Source organism: Molothrus aeneus, chromosome Z, assembly GCF_037042795.1.
Source record: "Molothrus aeneus isolate 106 chromosome Z, BPBGC_Maene_1.0, whole genome shotgun sequence".
In the NCBI taxonomy this organism is placed as follows: Eukaryota; Metazoa; Chordata; class Aves; order Passeriformes; family Icteridae; genus Molothrus; species Molothrus aeneus.
Window position 1 is genome coordinate 21,960,392 of NC_089680.1, and position 20,278 is coordinate 21,980,669.

The 20,278-nt window shown below is 40.8% G+C and overlaps 1 protein-coding gene across 1 annotated transcript; it reads right to left on the reverse strand.

Annotated features, from left to right (window-relative positions):
- Window positions 1-1,004: 1,004 nt before the first annotated feature.
- ACER2 (alkaline ceramidase 2) lies at window positions 1,005-19,814 on the reverse strand. The gene is made up of 6 exons (XM_066569020.1): window positions 19,699-19,814; window positions 13,879-13,993; window positions 12,870-13,011; window positions 8,974-9,111; window positions 4,979-5,116; window positions 1,005-4,279 (listed from the first exon to the last, which is right to left on the reverse strand). Exons 1-6 carry the CDS (start codon window positions 19,804-19,806, stop codon window positions 4,093-4,095), a joined length of 828 nt encoding a protein of 275 aa, XP_066425117.1. The 5' UTR covers window positions 19,807-19,814; the 3' UTR covers window positions 1,005-4,092.
- Between the last annotated feature and the right edge of the window lie 464 nt (window positions 19,815-20,278).

Genomic DNA, 20,278 nt, shown 5'->3' on the forward strand with positions numbered 1-20,278 from the left:
ACAAGAAAGTAATTCCTCTATCTCTGGAACAGAAGCATGTGAAATTCCTTCCATATATAAGGAGCTCCAGATGCTGTAGCTGGTACAAACCACAGGAAAAGCAAATCCAGAACCTGAGCACTGCTTAGATTTCCTTACTGGGTAAACCGTCTATTATTTTAACAATAGCTTGTCTCAGAGGCCTGGCTTTTTTACCTGACGATCTTTTGCACAGTTAGTAGAAAATTACCTGCAAGGCTCTTGCCTTTGTCAGATTTTGACAAAATAAGCACGGAGCTCTGAAGCTATCAGGGAAGTGTAGTGGTATGATGATGTTCCTCTTGTCTCCATGGGAAACCATGTCCATAAATTCCACATAAGAGCAGACTGAGTGACACAACAATGTATGAACCAACCCACCAGCTGTTTTTGAATTTTTAGCAGCCACAGACATTAATTCTGAGTGAGTAACATTCTTGAATTACAGCTATGCTTTCACACAACAGTTATTTCTATCTTGATTATAATTGCTTATGAGGACCATGAATGTCTCAAAAATGGTCTTTTAAATGATGTGAGAGGAACCATGGTAAAAGGGAAGCAGGAGGGGAAGGGAGGTGCAAGGCTACTATGTAGCCACAATCTCACTCCCTTAAATTCAAAGTGCAATCTTAGGTTACACTAAAGAGCCCCCTTTGTTCTCCCAGATGTACACACTCTGACCCAGTTTTGTCTATTTGTGGAAATACAGGCCACTCAGTTTTAACCATTTATTGCTACTTGTCTTCATTGATTCACAGGCTTGCAGTTTTCAAATATTTGTACTAGCTGCAAAAAACAGTTTGATACACAAACTAATCACTATCTCACTAATTAATGATCTTCAATCTAATGTCGTCTCCCCCTTCCTCACTGAGTCAGAATTGCTGATAACTGTAAGGAAACAATTATCCTTATAGTTCAAGGCATTATACTGGCAGCTGCATTCTTCTCCACAAACATGATGCCTGAAAAAGCAAATAATATTTGCTCCAAATACAGTTTAATGTTGCAAAGTATTACATGTTTTCCACAAACATTTAGTATACAGACTTAAATGGAGACGGGAGAAACCCCCAATCCTACACCAGTCCTTACACAGTATTTCTTGAGTTGTTAATGACTGCGAATTGGGTGTTTGCTACCACTGAAAACTAACATCCTTTTGTAAAAAAACTTAAGTTCAACATTAAAGGAATGATGGATATCACATGTCAATATTTACAATACACTCAACACAGCATTACATCCCACTAAATAGACTAAAATACCAACTGAAGCTAAACACCAGGAACTAACTCACTTCCTGCTGGCATGGAAAGAAAACATTCTGGGCCTTTAAAACCTGCAGGTGCATATAAATCACTTTATACTGCAATGTAATACAGCTCCTTGTGCATTCTCTATCAATCTGTACAATCCAGTGCACAAACCCTTCTGTATGTCAATCATATACTTCTTTGAGTACTAATATTATTGTGTAGGTGCAATCTGTAAAATTGTGAATCTTGTAAAAATTGCATGCTTTTTATTTTTTAAAATAAGTGTAGTTATATAGTTTCAGTTATATATGCTAATACTAATTAAATGTAAAGTGTGATAGCTAAATCTAAAAGTGGTGAGCTGCTGCTACAGAAAAATACTCCAACCAGTTCTACAGTGAAACTTTGAACAACACATAGTGACCTTTGTTCACAAAATCTCCCATAAAGGGTAAAATAACTAGATAATAAAAATACGGACGATTATTCTTGGCCTGTTATCTGCATTTATTTACTTCTTCAATAGCTGAATGCTCTACTGAGATTTTTTTACATTACAAAATTACTTCTTTGTGAGTAGTCAGACTCTGCAGAGTAGAAGACAGCAACTCATAGCAGATTAACTAGAGCCCTTTGAGTCAGAGGTTGCTTTCAAGCAAAATATTAAGTAGAAAGGCTCCAATTTTTTGAATTGTACACTATGTCTGCAGTTATTAGGTACCCAAGCAATACTGAAAATAACTCACTTACCATAACATAATAATTTAGCAAACACTATCAAAAAGCCTTACTCAAAGTAGGACCATGTTAGGCATCAGAAAACTTAGCTGGGTTCCAGCCAGCATCCTACCTGTATAAGGATCTAATAATAGAACTTTTGATACCTGAGAAGTGTTTGAAGCTGAGCATTTCTTAAATGGGGGAGAGGAAGGAAAAGGAAAAAATAGCTGTGTTTCAAAGAGTAACAAACATCACTACATACATTTTTATAAACAGGTTTCATACAAAAATTGTATCACCATATGTCAAAAAAAAGATGTTTCAAATCTACTACCAAGTGGTATAAATATAAACTGTTCCATTAGAAAAATTTTATGCTGCTTTTATGATTTTGCAGTCATCTGACAGTAGTCTACTCATCTATTTTGAAGGTCTCATGAAAAAGTCTTATCTCCCACTAACAATATGCTTCAAGAGTATCAGCATACACCTTACTTCTATGCTTTCTAAGCATAAATTTTAATACAAAAGTTTTAAAGGTTTCAAAATGCTTGAAAATTAATTCAGCCCAAAGTTCTTGCTAAAAGCAACTTTCATAACGATGACACAGTATAGAGTACATTTTTGCATTGATAAAAAACAAGTACAACGTAAGACGTGTAAACAAAAGAGAAAATCATATTTCATGGTCTAATACTAAAAAAGGAAATAACACATTAATGAAAGTGTACATTCAAAGCCTTAACCCACTTAAGAGTTTTGATATCAGAGTTCTGAGGAATGTGAGTAGACCCTTTTTTCCCCAAAACTGCAGCTATTAGCAGCTACAATTGCTCATACTTGAAAAACATGCCTAACTTTGCACCATTTTTTTAAACAGGCCTTGTATTAATTGCTTGCAAGACCTACAGTCTTTCCTACAGTCATTCCTGAACCTCAACACTTAAGATTATTTTAAGTTAATAATCTTAAAACTAAATGGACCTAGACACCCCCTATCTTTACAAAATGGACTGAAAAAACCTGGAAAATCTGAATCTTTTGCAAGAATGCAAGATTCAATATTACATCTCACTGCTCACTGAAATCTAGGTCTTCAGCTTGGTTTTTAAGCAGTTATCTACTTTTTTCCCAAGTATAACTAGCAGAGCTCTGGACTATTTTTGACATCACTTGCAATGCATTGGTGAGAAGTCAGCTCTTAAATTAGATGTGCATCTAGCAATCTAGGAGTTTTTATAGTTTAATCACACTGTCAGTCAATGCTGACCTGAGATCATACTGAAGGTAATGTTCACACTTCTGTGAGTACTTCAATGCCAAATTCAAGACCAAACATGTCTCAAGAGGTAGAGAGGGATTCTGTGACATTTCTGCAAGAAGGAAATATGCAGCATACAAGTATTCACAGGACAGTGGAAAATACAATAAAATCCTCAAACTTCTACATAGTTTTAGGGACTTCTGTTAGCTCCCTCTGCATTTACACTGCCTAATTGCACTTACACAGTAATCCAGCTGCAAACACTCATATCCTGCTGTACTTGAGGAAGCAACCATGTATTCTGTGATCCAAAGTGATGCACAGCCTGGTTTCCACACAGCCTGGGGTACACCAGGCTGGGAATAGCATGGGCTTCGAGCACACTCTTGTGGCCAAGTGTAAGCGCAGCAAAATCAGAGCTAAGAAGGACACAGGATGGCATGTAGGCATCTTGGACTGCCTTCTTTCGCAAAGGAAGTTACAAAAGAAGTGGATCAAGCACCAGAGGTGACCTACTACAAAGAGATCATTCTTTGACCCTGGTATTTGAAAATAGCTTTTATCAAGAGAAATGCTACATCAAAAACACAGTGCAAAAAACAAAGAAGCCATTTTGTTACTTTAGTGTTCAAGTGCCCCCATGCTCCTGGCTTCCTCTCTCTTCTTCAGAGAGGAATGAACACACTTCCCTCCTCTTCCTATGACACTTGCAGTGCTGCCTATCTCAGGAAGAAAAGAAAATACAACACTAGTCATTTATCATTATATAAACATTGTCTGTGCTGGAATATAAGCTGAAAATCCATCCCCATTCCATGGCCTCCAAGTTCATGTAATCTTCACAGATGTTCTTTTGTGTGCGCAGAGGAGGGTGACGTAGGGAACTCCAATGAATGCCCACCTTTCACTGGGCCAGAACTTTATGACAGGGCCCTGCTCAGGGATCTCAGAGGCAGCATCAAAGTAAGCAAAGCAGACACATCCTAGATATGCCGCAAGGCAAATCAAAATGTGCCTGAGAATAGCCACCCACACACCAAGATAGGACAAAGAAAAGGAAAGAAAAAAAAAAATCAGTAACATAAATTCAGTAAAGTAATCAACTGTATCACCATATTTTAAAATCAGTCAGTCCTTCAGCATCTTCTCATAAGCCCCCCATAGGATTGTTGTCTGTCCTTTGCATGGAGGCAAAGAATATTTGGAAAAGAAAACCAAAAAACTGTAGTTTATCCCTGGTCTAAACAGGCTCCAGTTTTTTGGCTTCTCTGCACCTGTCATATTTGTGCAGAAATGCTGAGATATGGCACCTCAAGTAAGTAACCATGATTTGCTGGGTGGTAAAAGAGAAAAGGGATCAAAGCCCTTTACCTCTTCTCCACTTCACCATCATTAATTAATCACTAATCCTCATTCATCATGAGGATTACCATCATTATCAATGGCAGTTTAAGTTTTCATAGTCACAGCTATGGTTTTTAGTAACCAGTATGGCAAGGAATTCAGTTACAATTAATGAACATAGTGGCTTAAAAATACGACCAGGCCTAAATCTGCCACCCTGAATAGCACAAGACTTGTTCTGGGCTTATAAAATCTTACTATGTATTCTGTCTAGAGCTAACCAGAAATAGCCACAAGCAGCACAAAAGGGTAATGTGGTGAGAATGGATCACATTTGAATCAAATTCTGGACTTTATACACACCACTTACCATACACAGTGCAAATAGGGAAAGTTAAATGAGGACCAGATCTCACAAAACGCTTTGTCACTGATCCAGCAGAAAAGAGCCAGCATCCACCAAAGACCTGAAAAGAGACCCAGTTTGTATACACGCAGGTTTTCACACCTAAGGAGAAAAACATAAATAAACATTTATAAAACAATGTCAGACATGCATCATTAAAATGATTCCACCATAAATGTACTTAAAAGATTATCTTCATTTACAGTCTGGCTCTGATGCAAGGTAGAGATGATGTAACAAAACAAACCTTTTTATCAGTAGCTGTGTTTTAAGACACATTATTGTCTTAAATACCAGTGTATCAGTGGTCAGCAAACATCAAACTATTCCTATACCTAAGAAGGGGTGTAACTAGTGATTAGCTACATATGCTGTTCATTAACCACCAGCCATGCAGCAAATGCTCAGATTTGCCCATATTTGTTACTGTATAAAGACTTCTGTTAATGCTAAGGCATTTATATTCTTCAGTGAGAGGTACTACTGTTCCTAACAGCATTAAACCATGAACCTAAGCAGATAGGCACATGAATCAATTTTGTTTATCTGATGGATAAAACTAGACTACTGAGGTGGAGTACTTGTGTGTTCTGACAAAGGAAAGGGTGTGTGTATTGAGAATTAGGGTTTCCTGGACATATCTGAAGGAGATAAACACATGCAACTGCATGTCTTTTAAGAGGGTTTGAGGGTTAAGAGGGATAAGAGGTTTGGCCTCAACCTTAAGGTCTTTTAGTCAGGACCTGACTACCTGAATTCCAAGAGGAAAAGGCAATTAACCTGCGTGGTTCAAAGAATTCAAGGCCGCAAAGGAAAACTGGAGACTTACTTACCCAGTACAAGATCAGCCATAGCAAAAGTACAGACTGTAAAGACAGGTTTGCTCAGTACCACCATCACATACTGCAAATTACTTTTAAAAACTTAAGACAATATTGTAGAGTGTTCTGCAAAGGACTACCTTAAGGTGGAAAGATCACAATGAGAAGAGCACAGCCTGCTGATCTCTGTAATATTCCTGGGTTTTCTGAGATCACCCATCATGGAGTTTTCAGTTTCTGCAGTAACTGTGCTTCAGATGGGTGAGGACATGCTTGCTGAGGAAGCAGGAGACTGCTTCTACTACAATGAAGAGATGTAATGCAAAGAGCACCTGGACATGTAGCCTTTCTTTTATTTCTCAACAGACATGGACACTGATAAGAACTAAAATAGAACTTGTTAGCTGAGGGTCTAAAAGACACATTCATGCTGCCCTGATCCTATCCTACTCTATTCTGAAAGATAATGGATCCCACAAATCTTCCGCTTCCATTTCCCTTTCATCTACACTGCACAATGTTCTCTGCTTAACAAAACAGTTATTCAAATTTCAATATTTCTGCAAACACTTGTGAGATCCAGTCATTTGCTATTTAAGGGACACCTAAATACACACTTTCAGCAGCATTATCTTCTGATATCTTGAAACCTGCAAAAAAACATTCCAGCTTTTCTTCAAAACAGTGCAATGTTGTTTAATTGAATTTTACACAGATATCTCCCTTTCTATCCTAAGGAATATTTAAACTTTTAACTAGCTTAACCTTTTAGTCAAGGGAATAAAGAAACCAGCAATAATGAAGCAAGGCTCCCCCCAGTGAAAATTTCTAGTAGAAGAATCAAATAATAATGGTCAGACCAGAAACTACAGTAAATCTTCACTACTCAAGGCTCAGAAGTCAGCTGAGCAACAATATTCTAGCCACCATCTGCACAGGGAAGACATTATCTCCCGGAATAGTTACTAATTTGATGACATTATAATCTCAATGGCTCGGAGTAGGCAAATCAAAGGATACACAACCACCTTTCCACTGATATCATCTTCTAGTACAGTTTTTTCTTTTTAGATACACAGGAACGAACTTGTTGTGACAGAAATGAGAATAAAGTTTAACAATTTCTTTGTCTTTCAAGGACACTTGACTACCTTTCAGTCTCTTGATCACCTCCTACCCACAATACTTCCCAGCCACACACTTGACCTTACCAGGCCCACATCTAAGAACTTAATGCTCTTTTGCGACATTATCTTCTCATCAAAGACAAACATAAAGCAAAAAATTTTCATTTGAAAACTCAGTAGTTTTGATTCCCCAGAATTCTGTAGAAAACTGACACAGCCTAGAAAAAACAACAAGGAGTTTTGGCCTAAAATACCAAAAACTTCAGCATGGAACAGAAGCAACTTTTCTTCCCCAAATACCTATTTCACAGAAAAATTTCCACTGCAGTCCACCAGACTTGGATGTGAAGTCCCCTCCTGGCTATGGTAGCACAGAATGGAAAAATAGCAAATCTTTTAAATAATGGTTAGATTCATTTTCCTCCTGCAGAAGGGGATGAGATGACTCCTTACCTCCCAGTTTACAAGAATGTAACCCTTTAAATTTCAAAAGAATCAGCATAGCTTAAAAGAAAAGCTTTTTATTTGTCTTTTGCACTTACAAATACATTCACAAATATCAGTGGTATTAAACCATTCCAATGCACAGCCAGAGAAGGCCCTATGTCACTTCTCGTCCCTTTTTATTCACCAATTGGAAAAGAAGGTCTATCTCTGTCCTTAATTTTCTCCCTAAAAAAAACATGACCAGGAAACTCCAGACATTTTAGTAATATATGACTGTCCTGGGGTGGCTTTGTGATGCTAGATTTCCTCCCAAACCAGGACAATGACCCTGCAGAAAGAGTTTAAAAAAACAAATACCTATAGGCATACCAATTCCTAGATGTGAAACAACAGTACTCAAACTTAGGATACACTAACTTGTCCTTTCAAGTTTCTCAGGAGTTCATGCCTGGAAAACTGATACGGAACTGACAGAGAATTCACAGATTATCCCGTGCCACAACCAGATGTCCCTTTGCCCTGTCAGTAGTTCTTTGTGCCATCATCAAAATGAGACATCACCAATATTGTTCCACTACTGACCTTGTCCACAACTAACCTGTGTGCTGTTTCCAAGTGTCTTTGACCACAGAAATACACAGAAGGATGCCTAAAGAGAAACGACTCATGAACACCTTTACAAAACATTGTTTGGAGAGGCTTCCATCGTATAGCAGTGGCAGATCATAACAGAGTAATGTAGCAAACAAGAAAGTCTCTATTCTAACAGACACAATTAGAATGAAGACATTTTGTTCTAACTCGTTTTGATGGACATATGCAACTGTAAGTTGTAAAATTTTTCTCAGACAGTGGAGAAGAGGTGAAAAAAAACAAGTTCAAATGCTAGTACTCTGGTCCTTTTCACAGTGGAAAAAAAGGTCTCTGGACAGCTGCTGGTATCACTGTAACAGAACAACTCTCTAAAATGTGGAAATCAGTCTCAGGTTCTTCTCTATTTGCATTCTGGTTTTATGATTTCTACAGCCTTGACTGACACCTATTCTCCAAAATGCAGTGATTAACCTTCTCTTTGTAACTCTGACTCCATCACATTATTGATATCAGATGACAAAGTCATGCAAGTCTTACAGTACAACTTTGGGAGTTGGAATATCTTCCACATGTGCTTGGGCCTTGCTCCCACTAGCATCCAGACTGCAACCATGCCATCACCTCACCCTTATGCAGAATATATAGTAAAAATGCTGTTGATAAAACAAAACCCAGGCCCTAATTTCCCAATGAATAAACCAATTTGAGTTAAATTAGGTTACAGCAAGAGGTATGTTGCAAGAACACACAGAAAATATCTGACCTACTATAAAGTCCTAGGGAAAAGAAATCCTTGTCAAAAAAATGTCTAAACTGCCAAGAATATTTATACTAGATTTGCTCTTGCTTGTGGTAGAAGCATTTCTGATCTGCTGTGACATGCACTGAAGCCATATATAGTATATCATCTCACAGTGTCCTAAGGATCTGAGAAGGCAATGCTGCCTGCATTCTGGAGAGTTGCACTTACCTCTTCAACTCAGCAATGAGCAAAGCTGTGCAGGGAACTCCCAGTGTCATTAGCGAGATGTTGTTAATGGCAGGCTTAATGAAGGCCAGGCAGGTGGTAACTCCAGACAGGACACCCACAGCAGCTTTAAATCGGCTCCTGAGTAGAGTTTATATGAGCAGAAAAACTTCTTTTAATTCAAAACTTTAAATTACTAAACTCAGAAATTTCAACATTATTAAAATAAGGTAACAAAACTGAGGTCTACCTCAGTGCATAGCACTGTACTTCTTTGAAAATGTTCTGTCTCATCATTCTTCAGGCTCTTAACATGGATTTTTAGGGTATTTTCTTATTGTTAATGCCTCAACTTCTACAGCTATGTCACAGTACACTTAACTTTCCTTTATCTCTTTAGAGCCTTCAAAGATACTGAAACTTACATGCTAAATTGGAACATTTCCTTAATCAAATTCAAGAGTAGGTGAGAAACTCCCAGACTTTTTTACAAAACCAAGATTTGGTATATTCTTAGGAAATATGAAATCACTATTGCACCCTACATAGACAGCCTGACAACTTTTAAATTAAATATATGTTAAGTGTTGTTTAAACTCCAGGTCTGCACTTCAAACAACCCACTTCCAGTCTATGGCTGAGAAAGAGGATCACCACCCTGCCTTTTAACTATTGGCTCACAGCTCTTTAAAACTGCTGTCCAAGGATGGCCTTCTATGTTTGAAGTAGGGTCTCAATCTGTTTGTACAGTACCATTCCATGGCCACAAGTGCTAGGCTCATTTCATTTGCCTTTTGCTTTAAAGTTTTTCATTCTGCTGGAAAGCAACAAGTTATTTAAGTAGGAAGTTCTGATTTGACATGAATGTCTCAATGAATAAATACATCACAAATTGATCATCATAGATAACATTTTCAGCAGTGAAAATTCAAAGTGTGATGAGGATGATCAAAGTGAACAGTACAGCTGTGAGCACACGATACACATAATACTAGAGGATTAGTCAGGCAAAGCAAAAAACTTGAAAGTATTAACCAAACCTGTTCTAGGTTAGGGCTTTGTCTTGGGTTATAATGTAAAGTATGCATTCTATCACCACCAATAGCACCTTCTGATGAGCTGTTAATGGTTAGTTGTTTCCAACAGCTGCCCAATGCACACTCAGCCTAAAGCAGAGTCATCTCCACTCATGGACCATCAAGGACTCCCCAGAATGAGCCACAGAATTACATCATCCCATTGTAAGATATTCACTCTGGGGGGAGGAACTTAACATTCCTACCTGTATATAATCTGGGACCTGGGACACCACAATACCACCACAGGATTCCCAGTGGACAAGAGCTCTCAATGACCACCACTGGACCTCCAAAGAAGAACCAGACCTTTCTACAGGATCACTGCTTTGACAAGATCACATCCCTCACTCCAATGGGACAGCTATCACCACCCTGACCAACAGGGTCATATTCTGACTTTGTCAGTTTAAGCCAGTGTTTCTGTACTATTGCCTTTATTGCAAATTTTTCCTATTAAATTGTAATTCTTACTTGGAATCACTCACAACATGTTTGTGTGGAGTTAATTCCTTTGGCTGGTTTGCCTTCAAACTAGCACAGGTTTGTTGCCCAGAGTGTCTGCATACTTCAGAAAGGAATCAAGACCTTCCCTAAAAAGTAACTGTTTTGACACATTCTCTGAGAAGTGAAAGGATATGATAGGATCTTTCATATCAGTATTTACAATTTTAACACAAAGTTAAACAGAAACAGTATTTTACCCCAAAAGTGTTGTTATTCCTTTACAAACCAATAGTTTACCGTCCTTGTCCATACTGTGAACCCACCCTGCAATATCAGAAGACACTAATTGGCAAAATGTAACCTCTAGGCATCTGAGAGCTCATTTACAGAGTTTACATAAATTACACATAAATTTAGGACTCTGAATTCTTCACTTGGACTGAACATCTAAGAGTCACACCATAAACAAAGATACCACTAAAGCTTGTTAAGTTGATGATGTTCTGTAATAATATTATACTGTAATATGCAGAAGGACTAAATTTACACCAATGCAAAAAAGCCACATAGAATCATAGAAGATGCTGAGTTGGAAGGCACCCAGCAGAATAACACCTCCAGTTCCTAGCCCTGCACAGCACCATCCCCAAGAGTCCCACCATATACCTGAGAGCACTGTCCAAACGCTTCTTAAACTGTCAGGCTGGTGCTGTGACCACTTCCCTCGGGAGCTGTTCCAGTGCCCAACCACCCTCTGGGGTGAAAAACCTTTTCCTGATATTCCACCTAAACCTCCCCTGACTCAGCTTCAGGCCATTCCCTCAGGTCCTGTCACGGGTCACCACAGAAGGCGGACTGGCTCCTGCCCCTTCTCTTCCCCTCACTAGGGTGTTGAAGACTACAGTGAAGTCTCCCCTCAATCTTGTCTTCACCAAACTGAACGAACCAAGTGACTTCAGCCACTTCTCACACAGCTTCCCCTCAAGGCCCTTCACCATCCTTGTTACCTTCCTTTGGATGCTCTCTAATATTTTAATGTTTTTCTTTTATTGCAGTGCCCAAACCAGCCCCCAGCACTGGAGGTGAGGCTGCCCCAGCTCAGAGCAGAGCAGGACAATCCCCTCCCTTGCCCAGCTGGCCATGCTGTGCCTGATGCACCCCAGGACAGGGTTGGCCCTCCTGGCTGCCAGGGCACTGCTGACCCATGTTCAACTTGCCAGGAACCAGGACCTCCAGGTCCCTTTCCATGGCACTGCTTACAGCATTTCATTCCCAGTCTGTCCATACATCCAGGATTGCCCCATCTCAGAATCCAGCAATTTCTCTTGCTGAACTTCACCTGGTTGGTGATTGCTGTCATTTGTTGAGGCCTCTCTGCCCTCAAGGTATTTAACACCTCCTCCCAATTTAGTGTGGTCATGAAACTTACTTAGTCTTGTGTCAAAGTCCAAGTCACTTATGATGATGTTGAAGAGAAGTGGGCCATGCACATAGGCTGTATACAGTAATTATAGGTACACTGTACCCAGTGCAAACTATTTTGAGGTATGGTCAGTCTAGGCACCAAACTTCTCTCCATGCATTAGCAACTTCTAATCTGGCATATTGTCAAGAATAAACCAACCAACCAAAACCCCCAACAATCAAACAAACAAATAAAAAATTCGGGCAGAGAGTAACACTGTAAGAAGGCAAAAGGCAACAGTCTTAGCAATCTTCAGAGAGAACAACACTGATGCTGCAATTCAAGCCTCTCCATTACCTCAACTTCTTTGCTGCATAAAAGAGCAACACAATGGTTTTATTGTGGGGGAGGGGCAAACCACAACCAAATAGTTTAAACTGGCTATAAAGTATTTTTTTATACCTGCAAGAAAAAGAAAACAATCCCTTTACAACAATAGGTTTCTAAAGAAACACTCAGCCTTTGAATACCGAAACACCATTCTTAATCACCATTTTAAAAATTCAGATGAACATTCAGCCGACTTCCATAGGTTCACTTGTATATATCCTTCAGGATATACAAAAGGAAGAAGTAAACGATGGCTTCTCCTACGTTAGCTGTAAGTTATATAAACTACTCATCATAAAAGTCTCCCTAGAATCAACAAGAACAGACATTTCTAGAGGCATGTTATCTCATCTAATCACCTGAAGTTACAGGAAACAAATCCCACTACCAGCAACTGCTGACTCAGGAATTTTTAACAAAATGGGCTGAATGAGATACAAGCAACTGGAAGACAATGGAGAGAGAAAAAATAGCAGTGACAGTGGTAAGACTGATAACTTGGTGCAATTATGTGCAGATTTAAGTGTTAGCACAGGAAATTCAAAAAACATGAAAGTGCACATGTATCATTGTACGATTACCTGTCATTGCGAAAAACTCTGGGCAGGTATCTCCTAGGGAACCACATGGCAAGAGCACACATCAGAACCCAGAGAATAGCCAGCTCATCCAGCATCTGGCCCAAGAAACTGAGGGTAGCATGAAAATAAACAGATCCAATTCCTGGACGAATGAATCAAGAGACAGTATTATGAACAGCTGCAGTACTGGAAATAGACTGAAACACCCTGCTCATGCTCAGAACTTCACAGGAAATGGTAGCTACAGGAAATGGTCTACAAAAGGTTACAAAAAACACCAACTTTATTAAGAGGCAATCCAAGCTATCATACTCTTGCTAATCACGAACAAAAGTACATTACAAAAGTAGATTACAAAAGTAGCAGCTAAAAATCTCAGCTCCTACTAGGAAAGATGTGCCTGAAGAAACACCACATGGAAAAGTATAAAGCAAAACCAATTAAGAAATAAATGCCAAATGCTGCTTTGAGATTTCCTCAAGAGCACAAGAATGGGTAAGAAAAGAGAAAAAGCAGCAGTATCATGATTACTCTCTACCCATGATACTGATTTACAGGTGGAAAGTGTCACACTACCCCAGGGGGCTCAGATTATCCCCTTGAAGTGCCTCCAGGAATGAACAAACTTCAGAATCCCACATCTACATCTCTGGGCCTTCTCAGCACAAACCCTATTCCTCTCCTAAGTTGCACTGGCATTTCAGCTCTTATATAAGCAATGAGGGTCAGCACTGCTGCAGAGTAAACCCAAACACAAGGAAAAAAAAAAGTATGCAAGGAAGGATTGGAAGGGAACAGAACTATGGTCAAATTTCCCATCAACCTCAGTTTGCAAAAGGCATTTTCCCTCCAGAAATTATGGCCGCTTTGGCTTTAAGCAAATACAAGCAAATTCTTCCATAGATGTCAGGACTGCTTTGTTTTAAAAAACAGTCAAGTACAAGCAGGAAAAACTGATGTCCTCTCTCAGTTCACACATGAGTTGGCAAATACAGAGTAATCAACTTACCAACCACGACTAGCAGAATCCATATTAAATATATTCCACTGTTGAAGCAGATTGCGTATTGACGGAACAAGCACATACATATGGGTGGTAAAATGAAAAACAAGATGTTGCTTATCTAGGAAAAAAAAACCAAACAGTCTCACAAAGACAGAAAATAAACAAATCTTAAATATCTTTAGGCTTTCTATAATAACATTTTGTCATTCAGTAAAGCCCCAGTTCAACAAATTATGACCCTCTATTTCTGCCTATGCTGAGCTGTTTTTGCAAAAGCATTGATTTGTTTAACATCATTAAATTAGTAACAGTATAAAAACTTTCAGCAAGGTAAGATGTGGCTATTCAAGTCACAACTGAAGTCAGTTCCCAAAGGAGTTTCATTGAGAACCTACATTCAAGACTGTGGCAATTCAGAAAGCATACAAGATCAAGCTATTGAGGACCAGTGACCTGTCCTCTCACTGGCTATCAAGCCTAGAATGGAAAAAGCACTAGAAGTACTGACACAAGACAGAGCTAGACAAGCTTTGTGGAAGTCAATTTATTGAGCAATAGTTATTGTCTGGAAGGTCTGAAATACAACACTAGGCTAAAAGTTAGAACCCTTTTTGTACAGGGTAAAGAGAGCCTGGAGCTTTAAGTCATTTTATACTTCAATTTTTTTCCCTTGGTTCTCCACTACAGAACATGACTGAAAACTAGTTATAGAAAGGTGGAAAGGCTATAATTAGGACCACTGCTAGGTGGTCTAATTTTTAAATTTAATACGCTTGATTTGAATAGAGACATGTTTTCTGGTTTTTCTTGCTTACAAACAATCTAAAGCATGATTCTGTAAATACTGGAAACAGTTTACTATCAATTAGCAGGAACTGTCATTGTAGTAGTGATCACTTGGTTCTTCCCAGGAGCTGCCAGTGCTGAGAGCCAGCCATGGCACAGTAATTGAGCAGTTATGAAAAGACTCTATTGCTGCTTCACAATGGGCCAAAGGACAGGAGGAGTCTCCAGCCTCAGGTTTCTCATGTTTGCCTGCTGAGCCCAAGCACAAGAGAATATCACCCATGACAAAACTGCTTTGAAGCTGATGTAGAAAATAATGCTGGGTCAACAACATTCCTTTGGGACAGATTGCCTCTTCACAGGTTACAAACTTGTGCCAACAATAATGAAAATTTATTGGAGAACTAGTTAAAGAATAACATAGGAATTTTTTCATTCAGCTACTGTTGTCAACCTCTTAACATAGTCTGAGAAAAGATTTTAAGAGGCAGATCAAGTTGTTTAAACTCATGTAAAGCAACCTACACATTCAACAAAACAGGTTCACCTGAGAAACTTTCATTCACAAAACACCCCACCCAGTCTCCATGCAGCAGAGACTGTCAGCAAAGTTGGGAATACAGTCATGGACCAGGATCCCAGTGCATGATGTCCTGGCACATACACAGAACAGGAAGACTTCCCTTACTCCAAAGCAGGTAGGAAGCATTTACAGTGACAGCAGGGATGATGGAATATGAGTGAGTCCTCTGGGGGCCTGGGAGTGCCCTATGCATTTTAGGCTTTTACACACAGTTAGGCTGAAGGGAGGTGTCAAGGAGCGAAAATAGGTGATTATAAACCAAGTGGTTTGGAAGTAAACTTTTACAGCTGAAACAGACCAGCAAACAAAATCAGAACAAGCAATCACAGCCTATCAAAATTTGGCTAGAAAGTCCTTATTCCACCTAGGAACAAGATGATGAAGGACACGCTAGATCTACTTACCACAGCTGTAGCAATGTAGATTTATGCAAGTGATTAGCCAACAAGGGAGCAGTTCTGTGCTATGGTAGTACTCCTCTGGGAATAAACTCCCATTCATGCTAAGGTCCTGCCTGCAAACGCAAGAAATCCCTTGCAGACTGGAGCCTGAGCATGACTTGTACTCTTTGCAGTGGTCATCAGGAGGATTTCCTAACATCTCAGAAGCTGTTATAATTGTAGTACTAAAAAATATTAAAGTATGGCTTCAGAAAGTACACTGCATGTGCATTTTTTAATATTAATACATAACTGGCCTCCATGACTTGGTAATGTACAATTCAAATACTTTGATAATTACAGTAAGTGCAAAAATTTACATCAGTAGTCCAGAAGATTTCCTTTGGCATCTGCAAAAGGCAATGATTAGATGTTACAGTTATGAAAAATAGGCAAGCAGTCCTGCAGTAACCGTCCATTCTTTTGGCTTCATACAATTCTGGACCTTTAGTTTTAATTTTCAGCTAATTAATTATATAATAGAAATTCAGGACATAAGCCTATAGGACAGCAAGAATAGGCTTGCTTAGATCATGATCATACAACTTCAGTCACATCTGGCCACTGTCTTGACACAGATGTTTCCTGCAGTCCTCGTGTATTTGTCACTACTGATTACATCTCCCAGAGAGCAGCTGCAGAATTCAACTACCACAGAAAAACCTACTGCACCATGTCCTTCTGAGCAGAAAGCAAAACTGGACTAAAGCAGCTGCCAGTAACATCAGAGGGTGTGTATCCTCCACATCCTGGTACCTAAACATGACATTCACATACACTAAAACTCTTCTGTGGTAAAAAAAAGATGCTGTGGGGAGAGTACAAATACTCTCACACTCTTAAGACTACCTCATAACTTTTTACAACTTTTATTTCCATGCCACCAGGGAGCAAAAGAAGAAGAATAAAACCCTTGCAATTCCCTCAGTAAATGGAAATTACAAGCATAATTAAATGCAACATATTGAATTGCTAGATACTGACTCTCCCAGGAAAAAATACTGTTTTCAGGTATTTAAAACATAAGCAATATCTTTTATTTTGTAAATACCTCTTCACAGAGAAAATTGTTTTGATCATTTGGAGACTTTTGTTATGGTGTGGAGTAGGGTTACACTGCATCAGAACACATTACTTTATTCATTTCAGAAGGAAAAAAAATTAAAAAAATTTACTGTTTTTATAACTATTCCTTCAATTTGAGCTACAGAGCGTTCTGTGGCCTCACTTCAGCTAGACAAAAATCATGTTAAGTCTAGCTTGTGTATGTTTTAAAAAATTAGTTTGATCAATTTATACAAAACTTCCAAACAGTTTTCTCCTACAGATTTAATTCTGTTGAATGCTTCTTGTTTTCTGTTTAAGCCCCACCAGAATACATAATTAATTTTTTAAAAAATACATAAGCAGCAGATAAGCTGTTCCAGTTTGTGCTTACATGAATATTGCATGAGACCTCAACCACAACTCTGACCTCAGCCATGGCATTTTAAAATGCGGATTAGCAAGGTTTTAATCTAAAGCTTAATGACCCAGATGCCAGATTCAGGTCTGCTGAAGAGAGCTTCCTGGAACTTCGAGGGAGTTTGAATCAGTCAGAACAAACCCACCCTAGAAAGAATATAATTTAGGCGCCACCTAAGGTACTTTTTAGAGTAGGGCCATAACTGTCCTGTAAGCATCTGGTTTTTTGAGGACACAGTTGCACAATCCCATCAATCCACTGCAACTCGCTGTTTTAATTTTCAGAAGTTGCTAACAGAGAAATCAAGCCATAACAATAACTTGGTATTGCTGAAGAGAGCCTAAACATGACTACTCTCAACACTGCCTCTTGTTCTCCTCCTCTTTCAGCATACAGCTTACTGATTTGTACACAGCTGCCACAACACAGCAAGCTCCAGGGCAAACTTTCTTCTGTGTCTGTCGACCTGTCTGAAGCCTCAGTTATTCATCTGGACACAAAAGTGCAACTTCTAGCACTTTGGTAAGCTTCTATACTACTGCTAATCAGCTCAGTACAGTGTTGTGATTTAATCCCACCCAGCAACTATGGACTGCCCAGCTGCTTGTTCACTCCCTTCAGAGCAGGATGGTGGAGAAAATCAGAAGAGTAAATGTGAAAAAACTTGTGGGGGTTGAGATAAGAACAGTCCAATAGAGAAAATATAAACTCTTCACACAAACAAAGCGAAATAAGGAATTCACTCAGCACTCCCCATGGATAGGCAGGTGTTCTCCATCCCCAGCAAAGTAGGGCTCCTATCACACATAACAGTGATTTGCAAAGACAAATGGCCTAAAGGCCCCAACTGCTTCCTTCTCCTTCTTCCAGCTCTACATGCTAATCATGATGCCATATGGCCTGAGAAATCCAACGAGTCAGCTGGAATCAGCTGTCCCAGCTGTGTCCCCTCCAAATGCTTTCTGCACCCCCAGCCCCCTTGCTAGTTGGGTGAGGTGAGGAGCAGAAAAGGCCTGAGTAAGCCCTGCTCAGAAGTAATGAAAACATGCCTGAGTCACCAACCCTGTTTCCAGCACAAAACATACCCCCATACCAGGGCCTATAAGGAAAATTCACTCTACCCCAGACTGAACCAGCGCATACAGTAGAAGGATACCCATCCCCCTGCATAGCTGGCTACAAAACACATTTGCTGTATTCAGTATCTTGTTTATCCTGACCTTTTCCTCCCTTTGTTTTTGGTTCTTGCACGGTGACATCAGACACACAAAAAAAGCCGACAGTTTCCCTCACACACCCTCAAAATTCTTCAGTGGCATGGACCAGCCACCATCTTTAGGACTTTAGCAGCTAAGTACAAGAAGAAAACAAGCTAGCAATGTACACACTGCACCATGGAATTACTTGCTCTGCATGTCCAGAACCTCCTGGGATACACACTCCATCCAGGGAAGCCAGACACCTACTTCTTTCATTACGTGTTGGCAGTCAAAGAGACATGGCTTGAAAGGGAAACAGAGTTCAAACAAGGATGGAATTTGGGGGGGAAAAAAACCACTGCCCACTTTAAAGTATAAAAGAGACAAAGCAGAAGCTCCAGCTCCTCATTTGTGCACACACTACCTCCTATAGAACAGAAAACAGACAGCATTTGCAGGTTTGCCCCTGTGATTCTCATGGAAGGGCAAACCACCCAAAAGCCCAATGGATTATCTTATTCTAGTGGATCTGTCACTGCCATTCTTTACATCAACAGGATGTCAGGAGCACTTCTCCCTTTCCAAGGCATGTGGTAAAGGGCAATCTGGCTCTGCTGCTCTGGCTGTTTTTGTGAGTTCTCTCCAGCAGCTGAGAGGTATTGGGAAGGTGTGAGAGGACTCAGGGGGAAACTATGACTAACTGGAAAGAAGCAACAATGACATTATTCCTCTTTCCTCTCTTCCATACTTCAGTTGCTCTCTGAAACAGGTATCTCCGCCGCTTCCAAAAATCCACTCCTGACTTCATCCTGCAACCTAAAGGCAAACTCTCCATGAAACCTTTGTCTTCTTGGAGTCAAACACGTCTGGGAGAAACCCAGTTTTGCCTCCAAACACCAAGGTACTTTTTAATCTTGACCCATCACTGCTATGCATGCCCATCAAGGCGCTGACACCTGTTTGCGTAAATGGGTGATAGACCAGGGCAATCTAGCACCAAAAACTTGGTGCTTGGCCACCACAAGTCTCGACAAAGACAAGGACAGGGCCTGCTACACACTACTTACCGGTAGTAGCATGACTAGAAAATCTCCCCGTATACCTGAAAAACTAGGAAAAATTTCCTTAATTTTAGGCATGCCAGCGACCGGAGAAGAAAAAGAAGTCGAAAGCCATAGAAGGGCATGCTACAATCCCACGAAAACTCCACAGGAGACGGAGCTGGCAGGCAGCAGGAGCGCCTCGGGCTGCAGCGGGTCCTGCCCGCCGCCGCACGCTCGCCCACCCGCAGCCCCCGGCGCCCAGGCAGCCGCCGCTCCCGCTCCGCCGGGCACCGCCACCGCCACCCACCGTGTTGTAGAACTCGGCGATGGCAGGCACGATGGTGTAGTTGTCCTCACACCAGTCCACCTCCGAGCTGCCGGCCCGCAGCGGGTCCCACCACAGCAACGCGCCCATCGCGCCCACCCGGCCGCCGCTCCGGTCCCGCCCTGCCCTGCCGTGTCGTGCCCGGCGGCGCCGCGGGGCGGTGACCGCGCTGCCGCCCGCGCCTCGCCGCCGCCCGCGCAAGGGGCGGGGCGGGGCGGGGCCGGGCCGGCCCTCCGCGGGCAGAGGTAGCGGGGCCCCGTTCCGCTTGGCTTTCCCGAGCCTGTCCTGAAGGTGCCGGGCGGTGCGAGCGCCTGTTCCCCGCTCCCTGGCGGCTTTGAGCAGCCAACTGCTCCACAGGCGTGGGCAGCATGCCCGCCGCCCTTGTACGCTTAGAGATATCTCACACAGAATCACAGAATTGTTACGTGTGGAATGGATCTCTGGAGAGGATCCAGTCCAACCTCTCTGCCAAGGCAGGATCACCTGAAGCAGGTGACACAGGAACACGTCCAGGTGGGTTTTGAGTGTCTCCACAGAGGGAGACTCCACAACCTCCCCAGGC